Source organism: Vidua chalybeata, chromosome 1 (assembly GCF_026979565.1).
Source record: "Vidua chalybeata isolate OUT-0048 chromosome 1, bVidCha1 merged haplotype, whole genome shotgun sequence".
NCBI lineage: Eukaryota > Metazoa > Chordata > Aves > Passeriformes > Viduidae > Vidua > Vidua chalybeata.
Window position 1 is genome coordinate 9,119,847 of NC_071530.1, and position 16,638 is coordinate 9,136,484.

The 16,638-nt window shown below is 44.6% G+C and overlaps 1 protein-coding gene across 1 annotated transcript in view; it reads right to left on the reverse strand.

Annotated features, from left to right (window-relative positions):
* PTPRN2 (protein tyrosine phosphatase receptor type N2) overlaps positions 1-16,638 on the reverse strand; it is a 636,316-nt gene that overhangs the window by 94,327 nt on the left and 525,351 nt on the right. The window contains exon 13 of the mRNA XM_053934893.1: positions 12,123-12,335. Coding sequence (XP_053790868.1) covers positions 12,123-12,335 — 213 coding nt within the window. The remainder of the gene's footprint in view (positions 1-12,122; positions 12,336-16,638) is intronic.

The following is a 16,638-nucleotide window of genomic DNA, read 5'->3' on the forward strand; positions in this document are numbered from 1 at the left end:
ACAGTGAGAGCCACACAGCACAGTATGGGTTACAAATAAACCATAGAAACAATTGAATTAACCTGAAAGGCCATGCAGAACCACGTGTAAATCCATCATGTATTCTGACTTTGTCAAACCCACCCAAAGCCTGACCAGCTTCCAGCAGATGCCAATGCTCTTAAAGATAACTGCCACAAATGTTTCCTTTTTCACTCCCAGCATTTATAGTTGCCTGGGGCCCAAAGTGGGCAAAAAATGCAGTCCCAAGACAGCTGTAGTTTCTCAGGAAAGCTATACATTAAGGCTGTCTAGTCCACTATTTTATTGCCTTGCAGGACTGAACATGGAAGATCATTTCTGCTAGAAATAAGAATTCCCAGCAGCCAGCAAGACTCAGTGAGCACTTCCAGCCTGGACAGAAACAAAATAGCCACTAGTTTATGTCTAAAAATGTTATTCTACCCCACTACAAAGATTAGTATTGCTTCTCCCTAAATCTGCGTAACTGCAATTCATGGTAACAGTTTCTAAAAGCAGTCAGATAAATGGGAACAGAAATCCTAAAACTTCTAAAAAACCCAAATACTTTCTTTTTTTCTCCACAGAAGGCAGACATACAGCAGAGGTGATGCAAGGATAAAGGAAGTATTTACCAAAGATGGCTATCATGACAATTTTTTTTTAAACATCATCTATCATGACAGTTAAAATGGCCAGTCAGTCATTACCCACTCCTGATTTGAAAACTAAACTCACTGCTTTTCACCCACTCTCCACTGAAAAAAATTAAATCCCTCATCAGCTCTGCTGGGAAGACCAAATGCAAATTTAGTGCACAAATGTTAAAAAAGGATCTATAGAGAACAAAGTTGCTACTAAGTCACAGTTGGTTATTAAGAGCCAAATCTTTGGTAATACAGAAAAACCCTGTTAAACTATGGGAAAAAATAGTAAGTATGAGTTTCCTTGTGTCTCTGAGTACAGACATTCTTTCTATCTCTCATCACAAAGGTCTTCAAGGATTAAAAAAATGGTCAATATTTCTACACTTTCACTGTACTGGTGTCATAGGAGATACTGGACAAACTAACAGGGATTTAATACTCGGAACTGATGGTCAGAGATACAGAGACCTCGTATTTTGGAGAGGACAGCAACAAAAGCAAAAATACACATTTTTTCATGGGCTCTCCCATGTCTCTCTGTACAGCTGTGTACAGCTGGATCAGGGTTATACCCTGAGAGTGCCTGGCCAGAAGAGACCTGCAGCCCTCTCCACTGTCCCTGACCTGTCCCATGGCACCAGTTCCACTGAATACCCAGCAGCAGCAAGGGGTTAATGTGTGTGTTTGCATTCAAATAAAAGGACTTCCCTGGCCATTACTGAGGTTCCTGCATTTTCTTTTCCCAACCCATGCAAGCACAGGGGGTCACTACTCTTCCTTGGACCTCTCCACCAAGCACCAGTTTTGTCTGCAGGATACGCCATGGGAACAGCACAGGAGGACAAGTTCAAAGTAGGCCCATTTCTTAAATGGTCACACTCATATTTGGATTATTTTAAGAACTGAGGCAAGAAGCTACAGGCATCTTCTAAAACATTACTAATAATGTTTTATTAGTATCTTTTATCCCAGAATACTTTTTCTCATGTGGCTCCTTTGGTTTTTGAGATTCCTGCTAACAACCTGCGCATCAACAACGTTCTGCAGAAAGTCTTGCTTGTTGCAGTTCTATTCTGCTGATAGCTTTTATTCTATTTCTTCTAGTCTTTTATTTTACATACTTAATGTAACTGAAAATGTACTGTTTGTCCTGGTGGCCAAAGATAGAATAAAAGTTTCACTCTTTCTTCAGTTTCTCATTTTATATATATTTTTTTCTTTTCTATACTACTTGTTACTGTTTTAGAAGAAATAATCTGCCTTTTCAATCTCTCTTCATATTAATTTTCTATGTCCTTAATCATTCTTGTCACCTTTTCCTTGCTCCCTCCATTTCTGCATTGTCCCTTTGGCAATGGAGTGACCAGCACTCACAGAAGCCTTGAACATTGATTTATACTTAATTAACTTCTAAAGCCCTCAAAGAAGCAAACAGAATTCTTAGTTAACAATGCCTGCAGAGCAATTGGGTTGACTCAGACCTCCAAAAAGAAGCTGAAATTTGGAATAGCTTGCTAGGCAACCCTTATGTATGTTTTAACTTCACACCCAAGTGCTTTCCAATGAGGTTAACTAGGAAATGCAGTTCTTTATTTTGTTCTTGGGAGTCACAATACACAGAATTTACATGCTCAAATTCCCATGTTACTATACATACTGTTACCACACAGTACAGAGGGAGATGTACGACGTAATTACCCTTTATAAAATAAATTTATATGAGTACATTGTTTTGTTCCCAAAAATACATTCAGCTTCATATTTCTCCTTCTATTTGATGTAAATAGCCAGCTACTGGCAGCTTGTGCTGTGAGCCACTGCAGCAAAACCTCTCCCAGCAAATCACTCCATTTGAGGCATTTTTCTTTCCCAGAAAGCCAGAATGAACTCCAGATGAGAAGCTGAAAAAAGTAAAATCCAAGTTTCTTTTCCCCACACTGTCAGAAAGGCACCAATGTAGCAAATTTTACCTTTTCACCTTTCCCTCATTCTTTTCTTACTAGTGGGGAAGATCAGTATGTCTCCAACACGGGAATATTCTCCCCAACACACTTCTGAAGACCAGGGGGATGTTGAGAGCAGCAGTACGAGAAAATGGGTGCTGTTGGTCCTTAGGGCTCTAGTGCAGCCCACTTCAAACCAGGCACCTCTGCTGCTCTCAGTGGGACCAAGGACAAGCCTTCCAACCTGCATGGAGAGCATGGCTCCCCAAGCCAGGCAACACTTGATGAGGGGAAAAAGAGTAATTTCAATCAGCCAAGCTAAGCATGTAATCCCAATACCAAAAGTGAGCTTTATCAGGATAATGTTGAGCTGTTCTCACTTTGGAGAGCAAGATCAGCCCTTTCTGAGATCTCCTGAGAGGCTGCCAGAACATAGTTCTGCAAAACAACAGCCATCCTATGTAAAAGGAAAAAGCTGGAATCATCAAGAAGCCTGCAACAATGTCAGCTAGACAGGAAAACAGAAAAATAAAAACTGCACTGAAATTCAACAGGGTTTTATCTGTATGAAAGATTAAATTTTTTAGAAAATTATTGCCCTGGTTAAGATCTGTGCTTGTTCAGAATGCAGTCATCCCAAACAACCATCAATAAAACATCACTCGTTGTAAAAAGTACAGAAACTGGTCAACAAAGCTAGAGAAAACCTCGTGGATTTTCTCCTTTGGATAAGCCACTTACACTAAATTTGATTTTCTCCTATTCAAAAGCTATTCTCTCTCATCCTCCAAATTAATTTTGTTTCTTTGAGGGATTTGACTGTTAGGAACACCCTTTTACAGTCTCCCTTCTTCAGTCTTGGTTTAGTTGTTTGCTAAGAATACAGGTGATGAAAACTGAAAGCTGCAAACCTGAACTGGAATGAGAAGAGCTGCAGGAATGCCTCAGCTGAATTAAAGTACCAGGGCAACACTGATAGCTTAGAACATGTCACAGCAAAAAAAAAAAAAAAAAACACAGAACAAAGAAGGCAGGTGAGCTGCCTCAGTCCTTTATCATGCCTTGCTGGTATGCATTAGATCACTCAGATTGTCTTTTACAGTTCTTTAAACCACTAGAAAAAAAATTAGATCTCAGTTGTGCACGAAATTACAAGACAAAGAAAATATCTTGGATAGAAGGACCCCATCCCTGGAGCCGGAGCTTTTTCTCTGTTGAGAGAAATGAAATTGGGCCTCTTGTCCAGCCAATACAAATCACATCCTCAATGTCTGACTTCTTGTAGCTCAGCACACAGGACCTCCATGGATCTCCTTGCCCTCACATGTCACACACACTCACGAGGCTGTTTGGGGTGACACCTCTCACTTGTCCCCTTAAGACTGGAGCATCATGGCCCTAGGAGAGCTCCAGCCTGCTCTACCCAAACTTGTCTTATAGCTTATATCACAATAGAACAAGCAAAACTATCAGTCCACTCTGAATATTCCACTTGGCAACATCCCTACAAGAGTCCCTGCAGGGCTACAGGCAGAGAAAAGTGGAGGATTTGAGACTGACTTTTGTCCATCTGTCCCACAAAGCAGCCAAGTCCATATGGGCTTGCCAGGGTAAAACCTCAGGTGGCTGAGATCAGTCTTAAACCCTTCCCAAAGGCAAAACACAAACACACAGTGCAGAAGGAACAAAAACCCTTGGAGAAAGGATGTTGCTGGTTTGGGCAGGACACAGCCCTGCTCTGCCCCAGGGCCAAGCACAGCACAGCCTCCCTCCCTGCACACATGGAGAGGGAGAAAGAAGTGATGCAACATTCCCCGTTCCCTTCGACTGCCCACCCTGGGAGACTGGTGTGCAGGAGGAACAGATGTACCAAGAAGAAAGCAGTGGGATGAATGCTTTTACATACCTTACAGACTTCAGAGAATAAACTGCAGCCTGTTTCTACTCACAGGCAACATGGTCCTACAAGAACTTACAAGCATCATCTACCACAGTTCCTTATGTACACAAAATTATTTCTACTCCCTTTCAGAGGCCCTGGTATAAGCTTTATCCTGAAAAGAAAAAAATCAAAAAAAACCCAAAACTTTCCAGTTAAAAACTTTTAAAAATGTATTTTTTTTCCTTCTAGTGTAGCACTCTGGAGGAATATGAAAGGATCAGCAAGCCAGATTGCAGTGTTAGCTGCTGAGCATTCAAAGAACATACAATAGAAGAATGTGTCAAATCTGAAACGTGATAACAGAGATGCTGCAAAAGAAAAAGGAAAATCCTAAAACAGAAAAAAGGGTAGAAGTGTGTAGGAAAGACAGGCCTGATTATCCTCTACATAACATGGGGAAAAAAAAAAGGCATTGAAGACAGTATAGTTATTCCAGAAAGAAATCAGGACACTTGAGATGATGTATGGCCTGGGACTGCAAATCAAATACTCTCCAGCCCATTAGGCAAGGCTGTGGTTATCTTTGGCTTCTTTATAACGTACAGGCTCTGGGACATAATCAATTTACCAGGGGGAGACAATCCATTGTACTTATCCAGAACCAGCCCACGCTCAGCTGGCAAACAGCCTGTGACACCACAGGCATGGGTGAAATGAGCTTTGAAGCAGGAGCAGAATGCTCAGGAGCTGCATCCTTGGGAGAAGCAGCCTGGACCTTGGTGGTCCAGGACAGGAAGTTAGGGCAGATAAAGCAACAGGAATTCTCACCCTCTAAAACCACATGGCTACAGCCAAATTATTAATAAAAGTGCCTGTTGAGTGAATTTATTTATTTTTCTTTGTGCTTACTCTGCTAAGAAACTGGGGAAAGTTGGGTTGTCTGACCTGAAATAGTGCCAGGACCATTCAAAATATTTACTGGTTTAATTTACCAGGCGAGATGCAGCCTGCAAGTCCAGAGCACCACCAGCACATTTCCTAAGAAATGCCTGTTTGGGTAAGAACTCTGGATTTCCCAGCAATTAAAATGAGTCACTAACTTAATTTTGCCTCCTACTATTTTTACTTAGCATTTTCTTACATCCTAGATACACAGAAATTATACTGTGACATGCCTGGGGCACGTTTGTCCTTATTTCACTAAACACCAAGCTCAAACATTGTACTTTTGAAAAATAAACAAAGTTGGCTGAGAGGGTCAGCATCACCTTCTCTTTGCCACTTTTTTTGCAGAATAATGGACAACTACTGGAAAAAGATAGTTTTTTTAATGAAAATGTAGACCTGCATGGCAACTTCTCATCCAAGCACTCCAGGACTTGCATATATGCTCATTTTCCTTCCACACCTGCAACAACACCTTTCTCTCACCTGCTCGCTCTAATGTAAGGAGTATTTTACTCCGAGGTGTTGCTGCACTGCCACTGCTGCAGCAGCCCGGGGTCTGGGCTGTGAAGGTGAAACCTCCTCTGGTAAGGGCTAGTCCATTTCTCCACCACTGAGTAATTCACAGAAGTTATTCATGTAGACAGGAAAAGGCTGGAGGAGAGCCATCAGTAATAAGCCCAGCAAGTCCCTTTCCCATGGCCTGCATGGTTCCCCCAGGGCTGCCCCTCGGCTGGGCTGGGTGTGCTGGAGCAGAGGGGCAGAGCAGGGACAGGAGGTGACAGGAGAGCCCTGCTCCTCGAGACACACACCACAGGCTCAAATAAAGACTTCCAGAAGTACCCTGTGAAATCTCTGCCATCAAGCTCCAGCCCTGAAGATGGGCATTTCTCACTGAGCACTATTTTGAAGTTGATTTTAAATGCTGTGTTAACAATACACCGCTATTTATTTGTATCCTGATTTATTGACCAAGCAAGTTTGATAATTTTCTGGTGATTTATAAATTCATACAGTATTTTGGAATGCTATTTTGAACACTGCTACCATTTAACTCAATTTTATGGCTACCACAGGAAACAAGGTTGGTGAAAAGCAGAGTCCACTACACCACAGGACTTGATAGCTCCGAACACTAATCAGATAAAAAATTGACTAGAAGTTAAAGCCAGATTTGTACACATCCTGTTTTACTTCATTCTGCTTTGACTTGTCTGACTTCAAGGAAGTGTTTAAACATAAGGCAAACTCTTCTTCTAATCACGTTGAAACACTCCCCTCTTCTTCTACTCTCCCAGAATTGCTATGTGTGACTACTGTGAATTCTGTGTAGTCAGACATATTTTGTACACTGTGAAAACTGTCTCACCTTAAAGTACAGTGGTTTATGTAACTACTGTACGTACAAAGTATCTGCAGGTTCCTGAGAATTTATTCTGAGACAAAATGCTAATCAAAGAGAGACAAAATTGTTCACATAATACACAATAAGCAGACTTAAACGGACAAGAACAACTCTTCTAATTCATATACCATGCCATGTATGCTTTATCACAAACAATTACAGCTTGTCCTGTAACTTTACATAGTCATAAGATGATCTCTTTTTGCCTCTTTAAATAAGGACACAGGAAAAGAAAAGATTAAAAATGCATTATGCCCTTTGTTTTCCCAGAAGAGAACACAAGCAAGCCCTTCACAGCATTCTGCCTTAAGGCAAAATTTTCATCTATCCAAAATCCTTACAAAATGTATTCCTTCTGAAATGTTTACTAAATACTCGTGTTCTGAATAACCTCATCCTCAGTGATATCTTTTGTGCTTAAGTGTAGGAGGGTCCTTTAAAATTAAGTTTTATAAAGGTAGAAGGCACACATTATCCCCAGTTTACCAGCTTCCCTTGGTACTAAGGGTGATGTTAATTGGAATATTACTGAGAACTTGAGAAATAAGAACAGCAAAATTTTCCTTTCCCCCTCCCCCCACTTTCACTTAGTCTAGAAAATTTCTAAGGAGTTGACATACAGTATTACTATAACATTAAGGTCTAATATTATAATAACAAGTTTGCTTTTGAAATTCAGTCTAGAGTGTAAAATATTAAGCCATATTAGAGGTAATGAGTTATCTCTATTTAAACACACAAACCATGCATGATGGTTAAGTAGAGGGTTTGTTTCCAGCAGATTCTTTCAGTTGGAGACTTTTAAAATATTTGCAGCAAAATATTTATTGTAATTGTTGCAAATAGTGTGTTCTTAACATCTCCAATAAAAAATACCAGCAGGATCAAATCAGTAAGAGCACGGAGAAGTTCTTAGGGGCTTTGAATCCAGCAGGATCATGTAATTAATAAGACTGTATTTGACAAAGGAATATATAATTTATACATAATACAATACATTTAATAATGTAGAATTTAACATATAATTTACAATTATATGCCTGCCAAATCAAGTTAATTGGACAAGTTTTTAAAACAGCTGATGATGTAATCCATCTGCATGTAATCTTGAATACTTCAGGCAGTTTAAGAAAGAACTTCATTGTAAACTGTTTGGTCTTTTCCTCCTCACTTTTCAAAGGAAATTCTTTTGGCTGAGATGAAGGAAAATTAAAAAGAATGTTATTGACATAAAATATTAAAAGGCAAGCTTGCTGAAGCCAGCTTCAGAGCATTTTAACTTTTGCCTTTTAATTCCATTATGGGCAAGGTTTTGCTGAGCATTGTCAGTGATGCAGAAGACCATGCTCACAGGAAAGTTCTGCAGTGCAAAGTATAAAATATGCTGATGATTTAACATGCACACCCCAGCGTTCCTCACACAGGGGTCAAAAGCCAGGGTTCAGCTGGACTCACAAATACATCACCCTGAATCAAACAGAGCATCCCTAAATCGTAGCAGTCACTACCACACACTCATTACATTAATAAATTGCTCACTAATGGGAGCTGTGACAAGTAAGATGTGCACTTAGTGGCCCTGTTTGCTGCCTGCTCCTGATGCCTGAATGCCCGTTTTTCTCTGGGTTATGTTCTAAAGTCTTCAAAGTGCATGAAGAAAATCTGCTCAGTGTTGTGAAATAAATCAAAGAGTGTCTGCAGAAAATTCCTAAAACGCTTCTGTCCTAATCTCCTGGACCAGAGAGTGGGCTTGCAGAATGCTAAACTTGCTTTTCAAAGAAGATCAAAGCAATGCCAGCAACAATTAAAAGCAGGGGTGCAGGTGCGCGCATGTGCGGGGGCTCCGCGGAGGCACCAAGAGCCTCTTTTTAGTCATCCCTGAATGCTAACGCTCACTTATCTAATCATTACACGTGTGGTTTGAAAGGACAGGAGATGTGTTTGTGAGAGACACAAGAACTGCCCGCCTTTTTGGATAAAACGTAACATTTTATGAGACACACTGTTTCCATTAATTTTGAAAAGCTCCTCAGCTACTGTCTAATTAAACCAGCCTGTAATTTTGTTGTTTAGTGATTCAAAGATAAATGAAGTTTCAATTGTGTATCTATCCTTCCTTCTGTTACTTTCAATAGGGTTTCCCTACTTCAACACTTTGAGGGCCAGCTGCTTGCCTCACCCCAACACCTGAATAACCAGGTTTGGCAGCTTATCCTGCATTGCAACAATTCAATTTGCCTGCTTCAACTTTTATCCAGTACTGGTTGTCCTGCCTTCTTCACACAGTTACACAAGAAATCCTTGTGTTAGTAGCTAAGTGTAAGGAGTGCTCGTGCCTGAGGGAGGGTGATGTTACATGACAAGTGCTACGCCTCCAGTATGGGGGGAGACTTAGCAGCCAACCTGCTATTTCCCTGATAATATGGTTTGTCTGTTTTCCCCTTCTCAAGATGGCATTTCACTGCACAAACCAGAAAGGGAAGGAAAAAAACCCCAAGCCCCGCCAAAAAACAGCCATGGGAAAAAACTCATCCGAGTTCACAGGATAAGGACGGAGTAAAACCCTGAATGAACTCTCCTGGCTGAACTGGGTTAGGATGAAAAATGCTTCTACTAAATGCTGAAAATGTAGGTCAGTCTTGTTTATGTGAAGATATAAACAACTGACATTTTGAGAAGCATGTGAATTGAAGTGATATTTCTGTGTTCTCTCTGAATCACATTGGGCCACCAGGCCCTTTTATACCAACCAATTTCTCCACCTTCAAATAACAAAAAAGAAATCTGAATTGTCATGTCAGCTGTAAGCAGCAACACATTGGAGTACCATGCTTCAAAGCCTAGTGGCATAAAAATATGAAACATTTCATATTTAAAAAAAAAAACATTGAGTTAACTGAGTGGCTACTTGGGAAACATAGAAGAGAACCAAGTAGGTGCTGCTTTGAAAGCTGCCTGCCTCTTTCCTACCCCCATATTAATACAGGTTACATTATTCCCCTACAAGTATCAAGAGAAGATGAGGAAAAAGATAGCAGATGCCCTTCTGAGACTTAATTGATGTTATCCAAAACATGCATCACACCAGATATCCATTACACTTAACACAGCTCGACGTAAGGTGATTCTGACAATGTGAATAGGGCTCAATCCTATTTCTCTTCAAATCCATGTGAATAGTTTATTATATTCAGACCCAGCCACAGTCATTCATTTTGATAAAATGCTACTTAGCAGCATCAAAACTGCCTGAGCATTTTGTCTGCCTATACTAGGGCTTCCTACTGCTGCCATTGAAACAAATGGCAGAATTCCCATTTACTTCCATGGGTGGAGAGCCAAGCTCTTAGAAACCTTTGTTTTTAAGGAAAAACATTTTTCCTCCCACTCATGACTGCAGTTCTCCTGAAAACCCAATGGAACTGTTTAAGAAGTCAGGTGGTCAGGAGCAGGCCCAGAGGTCAGGAACAAAGAAGATTAGTACAGTCTTGCTATTGAAAAACTGAGCAGCAACCTCAAAGCATTGTTGTTGTTTTCAAAACAGAAAATTACATTCTCAGATCTAAATATGAAGATTTTAAAATTTATATAAATCTGTGAGGCAAAAAAGAAGCACATATTTCATTTAATGTCTGGATTACAGATCCTTATTAAACAAACCGAGCTCATTATAAAATCAATATCAACCACTACACTCCCAGGAGAAATGGCAAAAAAGGTCACTCCAAGAAATTCAAACAATTTTCCTGCTGGAAGGGCACGATTTTAATTACAGATACTATTAATTAGAGCTGTCAGTAGGAAGATTGTCCTGTTAATTATCAGAAATTCAGTTTCAAGTGTGGTTTTGGAACCTGGAGGGCTTTTCAAAAAAATTAAGAATTCCTGTATTCACAATTAACTGAAGAAAAATCCTACCTATTGCTTGTGTGCTTTAAATAAGCCAATAGCTAGTCACCTATTAAAATCAAACAAAAATATTTATGGCCACAGTCTCATTGGCCAATGAAACTGATAAACTAACACACTTTTTTTTTTTTTTTTTTGTGTGTGTGTGTGTCTACAGGAAATGCTCTTGCTTTCACTTTGTCTTGGTTTGGAAGTCATTAACTGCAAAGATGCAATTTAATTTTTTTTTTTTAAAGTAAACATTTCTTTAAAGGTGAAAACTAAAACCATTCCTGAAGATACTAATTGTTACAGTAACATTTATATTTATTATTCTGTACTTAATTCTCTCTAGACCCAGCCTGTGGAGATATACTTAATACATTTCATCTTTAACATCTAAGAGATACAGACAGACCCAAACTTTGTGAGGAAATATGAGTTTATTCCCATAATACTCTCCGCTGCCAATTTGAATCTATCTCAGCTCCAGGATACAGAAAGGCCAGAATGTCTGATCCTAAGCAGAACAAGAAAGTAAAATAAAACTTGACAAAAAAGTGCCGTTAGCGAGGCCCTATGGGTGCACAACAGACAGAGATACTACAGAGACAATGTTTACACATTCTCAGATTCTTTTTCCTGGTCACACTCCAAATATTTTTGGATAGCAGACCTGGGCTGCCTGGTATATGACCATAACACATGCACTACCACACCAATAGCACACCAAGAAATACGTGCCATATGATCTAAAACAAACTTCAGGAAGATGCAGTGTCTCGCCACCCAACACTTTTGAAACTGAAAGAGAAAGCTCGAGGTTTCTGATTTATTTCCGAGAAGCTGAGTGCAGTCCTCCAGCTTTACTGGGTACACATCTGCTATCATTGTTCTCCTAGAACCAGTCCTGGTTTACCTCCCATCTATCAGCATTAGATTTCATTTTATCTGAATAATGGCAGAAGGTGGCAACAGATCAGGTCAAAGGCTCTTTTCATATCAGACCCTGAAGAAGTCAATTACTCAAAAAGAGAGACATCTTCAGATAACCGTGCAATCCATTCCTCATAAATGCTAAAGATTTTTCGTTATTAATAGTGGCAGGGGTGACAGATTATGGATATTAATGTTATTTTTCTGAGGATTTCAATGGCAAGGGCTGGTATTTTTTTTCTTTTTTTTTTTTTTTTAATGTTTCTAATTAGGCACAAATTTACAGCAGCTACCGGAATAGCCAAGATTAATACCCAGTAGTAAAAAGCTACACCGAATCCGCGGGACTATGAATGGAACGGGGGCGGAGAAGCGTCGGAAACAAACCCACCCCCGCGACTCCCAAGGCGAGAAGGCCCCCCCGGGGGTCTGCCGGGCAGCGGGACAGGGCCGGAGGAGGAGAGCTCGGTCCTTACCTGGTAAGCAGTGGGCGCATCGGAGCCGGCGTCAGCCCCCAGGGCCGAGAGCTTCTCCTTCAGGCGGTGGTGGGCGCGGTGGCGGAGGCAGTAGGCGACCCCCGACGCCGCCAGGACCCCGGCGATGCAGGCGAGGGAGAGGAGGGTGAGGAGGAGGAATTTCGCGGACTGCGCCTCTTCCCCGCGCTGCGCGAGCGGCGGGACGTTGCTTTTCTGCAGGGAAGGAGAGAGAGGCAGCGCCTGAGTTGCGCGGTCACGGAGCAGCGCGGAGGGGGGGATCCCGTCGGGGGGAACACCCGGCAGCCCTAACTTTCGGCCGGGGAGGGCGGCAAACAGAGGGACAGGGACAGGGCTGCTACCGTGCTCCGCTCCGTGCCCTCCCCTCCGCCGGCTCTCACTTAACTACCGAGAGGCGGAGGCGGACCCGCTGGATGCGCGCAAGCACCGCGGAGCGCCCCGCGGCTCCGCGCCCCGCTCGCACCGCATCGAGGGCCAGGGGCTGCGAGGGGCGCAGCAAGGGAAAATCCGGTATTGTTTTTTTCTTAGTGAAAAAATAAAACACAAGGAAAAAAAAAAGTAGGTGGCGATCCTTCCTTTTGTCTGTCGTAGAGGGAAGCGGCTTAAAAAAAAACCCGATAGTTCCAAACTCCTTCAGATTACTATTATTTTTGCAGCAATAGGACAGAATCCTTCTAGTGCATTTCACTTGTCTCCATGTGCTAAAAAGTTGTACAATAATTTCCCCTCATTAGCTTCATTATAACCTATATTAGCAACAATTAAAAACGCAACATGAAAATGAAAAGACCAGGCGCGCAAATTGCAGCAAGACTCATTTGGCCTGCATTCCCCCTTTCACAATTACCAGGGAAATGAATTGAAAAGCACGCCCCTGCCTCAGTCCTGGTTGCTACAAGACGAGAACAATTAGCAAACTCCTTTCCACCACCTAATTTCGCGTGGTAACAAAATGGATTTTTCCCCATGAATGCCTAGCCGGCCTATTCATTATCTCTCCTCTATTAGTAATTTTCTGCTCCGTATTCAGCTAGCCAGCTCTTAATTTCCTCCTGTCTTGCAGTGTACACAGTGGCTCTTATGTCAGGCCCGGTCCATTTTTATCTTGTAATCATAAAGGCCACCAAAGCAATTATCGCTGGTCTTGACTGTAAAAGCTTGTCATTAATTAGCCTCCTTGCCTTCAGTGCTGCGGATTAGCCGGGGCTGAGGCTGAGTTAATGGAAATGCAGGTTCAGTCAAGACTCCCGGATTTTCTTGCCTGGATGCGCCGCGCGGAGGAGGATCGCCGGTCCGCGCGCCCCGGCGGGGCGGCGGGGGGCGGGCACAGGGCTCGCCGCGGCCACCGGCCATGTGCCGTCCGCGCAGCCACCGCCGCGCCCGCCGCCTCCCCTCCCCTGCACGGCAGCCGGCCCCTCCTCCAAATCCCAACAGCCACCAGGAGGAGGGGGCTGCACCCCCACCCCACCCCGCCCCGGCCGCGGGGGGGATCCGGGGCCGCCTCCTCGCCACCGCCCCCGCCGGGCACCTGCCTCGGCTGCCCCGGGGGGAGCGCGCCCTCGGCCCGCACCGGGCGGGGGACACCGGGAGGGGCAGCACCGACGGCAGCCGCCGCGGTCTCGCTGCTCCCGCCGCCTCGGCCCCCGGGGGGGTAAAGGGCTGCTGCGCTCTGCCGTTAGCATCTCCCTGAAAGGCCCCGTCCCCCCGGGGCCAAGGGTCGCAATCTGCATCTCAATAGGCGGCTCCCGCCGAAGTGCCGGCGCCCCCTCGCCGAGCGCTGCGCCCCGGGACGTTACTCCTTGTCACCGCGGTGTTTGGCCTCCCATCAGCCAGGCAGGGACAAGCCCCGCACCCCCGGACTCCCCCGCGGGCCAGCCCCGCTCATCGGGCGGCTCAGGCCGCCTCGGCCCCCGGCTGAGCTCAGGGGCACCGACGGCAGGAAAGAGGCTGGCGGGAAGTTTCGGACGCTGCTCCTGAGTCTTACTTCTCTGCTATCTCTACCACGGTTTTAAACGATTTTTTTTCTTCAGCTGCCGTGTGGCAGAGCCGCACCAAGCAAACGGGGAAAGGGTTATGCTAGAGAAACGATGACAATGATGGGAGCAAAGTGCTGTCAAAAGCTCCGAGTAAACATGCAGAAGAGAAGGGGCGGCAGGCTCTTTATCCCAGTGGAGTTAGAGCTATTTTAGATGTTGCTTCCAACTTCACCAGGCAGTTTTTCCCCGCAAAGCCGGGGCTGACGTCCCCGGAGCTGGCTGCCCTTGACAAAAGAATTGCTCGAAGAGCCACCCCCCTACATACTCTCAGCGTACAGCTGCACTCGGCAGCCTGAAGCACAGGGAAGAGTTAGAACCTTCCGTGGGGCGTTCGGCATTGCTTACATCTCGGCAAGCGTCTGCCCGGGGGAAGTCTGTGTAGCCCTGTCCCTCGTGATAGGCTTCGGGCAGGCGAGGGCTTGCAAAGCCCCTGCACGTCCAGGGGCAGCGGCGCCCACGCCTGCCCCGACCCCCGTGCCCTGGGAGGAGATGGAGGCCCCGCGGCGGAAGGGCAGGGGCGACGGGCCAAGGGGCCCGGCCGCTCCCCGCTGCCCGGCGGCGCCCGCCGCGTCGGATCCACCGAAGGGGAAGGGAGAGGGGCTCTGCCGCGGAGCCGCCGGCCCTTCTCCCACTCCTCTCCTCCCTCCCGCTTCACGGGGAGCAGCTCCAGAGCCGCTGCCGTCGGGGCCCGGATGATTCCGCTCTCCCCTCCCTACCTGCGGCGGGCTGGTGCTTCGGGCCACTTCGGCCAGCCCCCACGCCGCCCCCGGGAGGGACCAGCGGCTGATGTCCGCTGCCCCGTCCCGCAGGAACCGCCGGGTGAGGCCGACGGCAAAGTCCCATCGCCCGCCTCCGGCTCCAACTCCGGGCCGCGTATCAGCGGCGTCCCTGGGCCCCGGGCTGGGGACACTCGGAACCGCAGAGCGTAGCCCGGCCCGATTCCCCACGTACGTCCCATCAGGACACAGCCCCCACTGTCCCCAAGGTAGCTGGAGGAACCCGCTGCCCTTTCATCCTGCTCGATGCCTGACCAAACATCACATTATGAAACGGGTAAAAATGAATCCGACGTGTTAGTTACCAGCTCCCTCCGTCCTCCCACCTCTCCCCCCAGCCGCCCCCGCTGCTTCTAACCAGGAGCACAGATTTCCCCACCTCGCCTAACCCCCTGATTCTTCCCTGCAATAAGGCCCCAGCCTGAAACGGAGCCCAGGGTTAATTAGAGGCGTCCTGTCAGCCTTGACTTGAAATTGAAAGAAAAGTGTTTAAATATTTATGAATTTGACATTTACAGTCGGATGTCTTTTAAAGCAGAACACCTCTCCCTGTGCTGGTTGGGACTGCCGTGGTGCGTGTGCCATGGTGCGTGTGCCTGGGGTGGAAGGGGAACAATAGCTATTGCATAACAAGAAAAACAAATTACCTCCCCACCCAAGGCTTAACAAATAAATAGACCACATAAATTACACGCAATTAAATATTAAACTCAGCTACATGTAAGTATGCATTTTTTAAACTTCACATAACAGAATATATTGACATTCCTCTGAATGGTTTTCTCCTTCGAAAAGTGTGGAGTATCAATGAAGTCCCAATGAAGGAAAACAACTAATTCCTAAATGAATGGCTTAGAAAGTGAATCTGAATGAAGAGGCTTTGGAGGTGTTCATCCAGCCTTTACTTGCTTTGAAACAGCCCGACCTAGCTTAAATGCTAGAAAGCAAAGAACAACAGCACACCTAACACACAGTGTTTACTTGAAGTACACTGTTTCTGTGTGGGTCTGTGGGTTTTTTAAGAGGAAAGAAAATTCTTAGGGTCTGATCTCATGTAGGCTTTCCTGGTCCCTCGACAGAACACATTTTATATACACCCAAAAGTGAGTCATTAACTAGAGCAGCCATAACACTGGAGTCACAAATCACTGCTCTAATCAAAGAGCAGCGTCCTGTTCCGCGGTGTCATCCCATGATGCAGCAGAACAGTCGACATTTCAAACGAATCCCAGGCAAATGTCAGTAAATATTTAATGTACGCTTTCATGTAAATAAGCTCTCACACCTATGCTGGAAGTGTTGGAGAAAGTCTTTGTAAGAGCAGAGAGGAGCTCCCCATGCAGTGATGTGGAAGCTCACCATCCAGATGCCTCAGCAGAATTACACTTCATTATTTACTTTAGGACACAGAACATGATTCTGGTCCTTGCAAAACTCTGACTGAAGTTGAGGTTTTGTTTTGCTTCATAAATTTAAAAAGATTTAAACCCCAATTTGCCAGTTACTGCACCTGACCACTCTTCCAGTTAGCAATGGAAAAATCACTACAATTAATTTTTAAACTACTCAACATTATCATTTTTTTGCAATTTCTGCATGCTTCATTTTTACATTTATATTACACAGTTTTGTTTCTGAACAATAATAAAAAATTGAAGATTTCTTAGTAAATATGGGCAAAAAGAG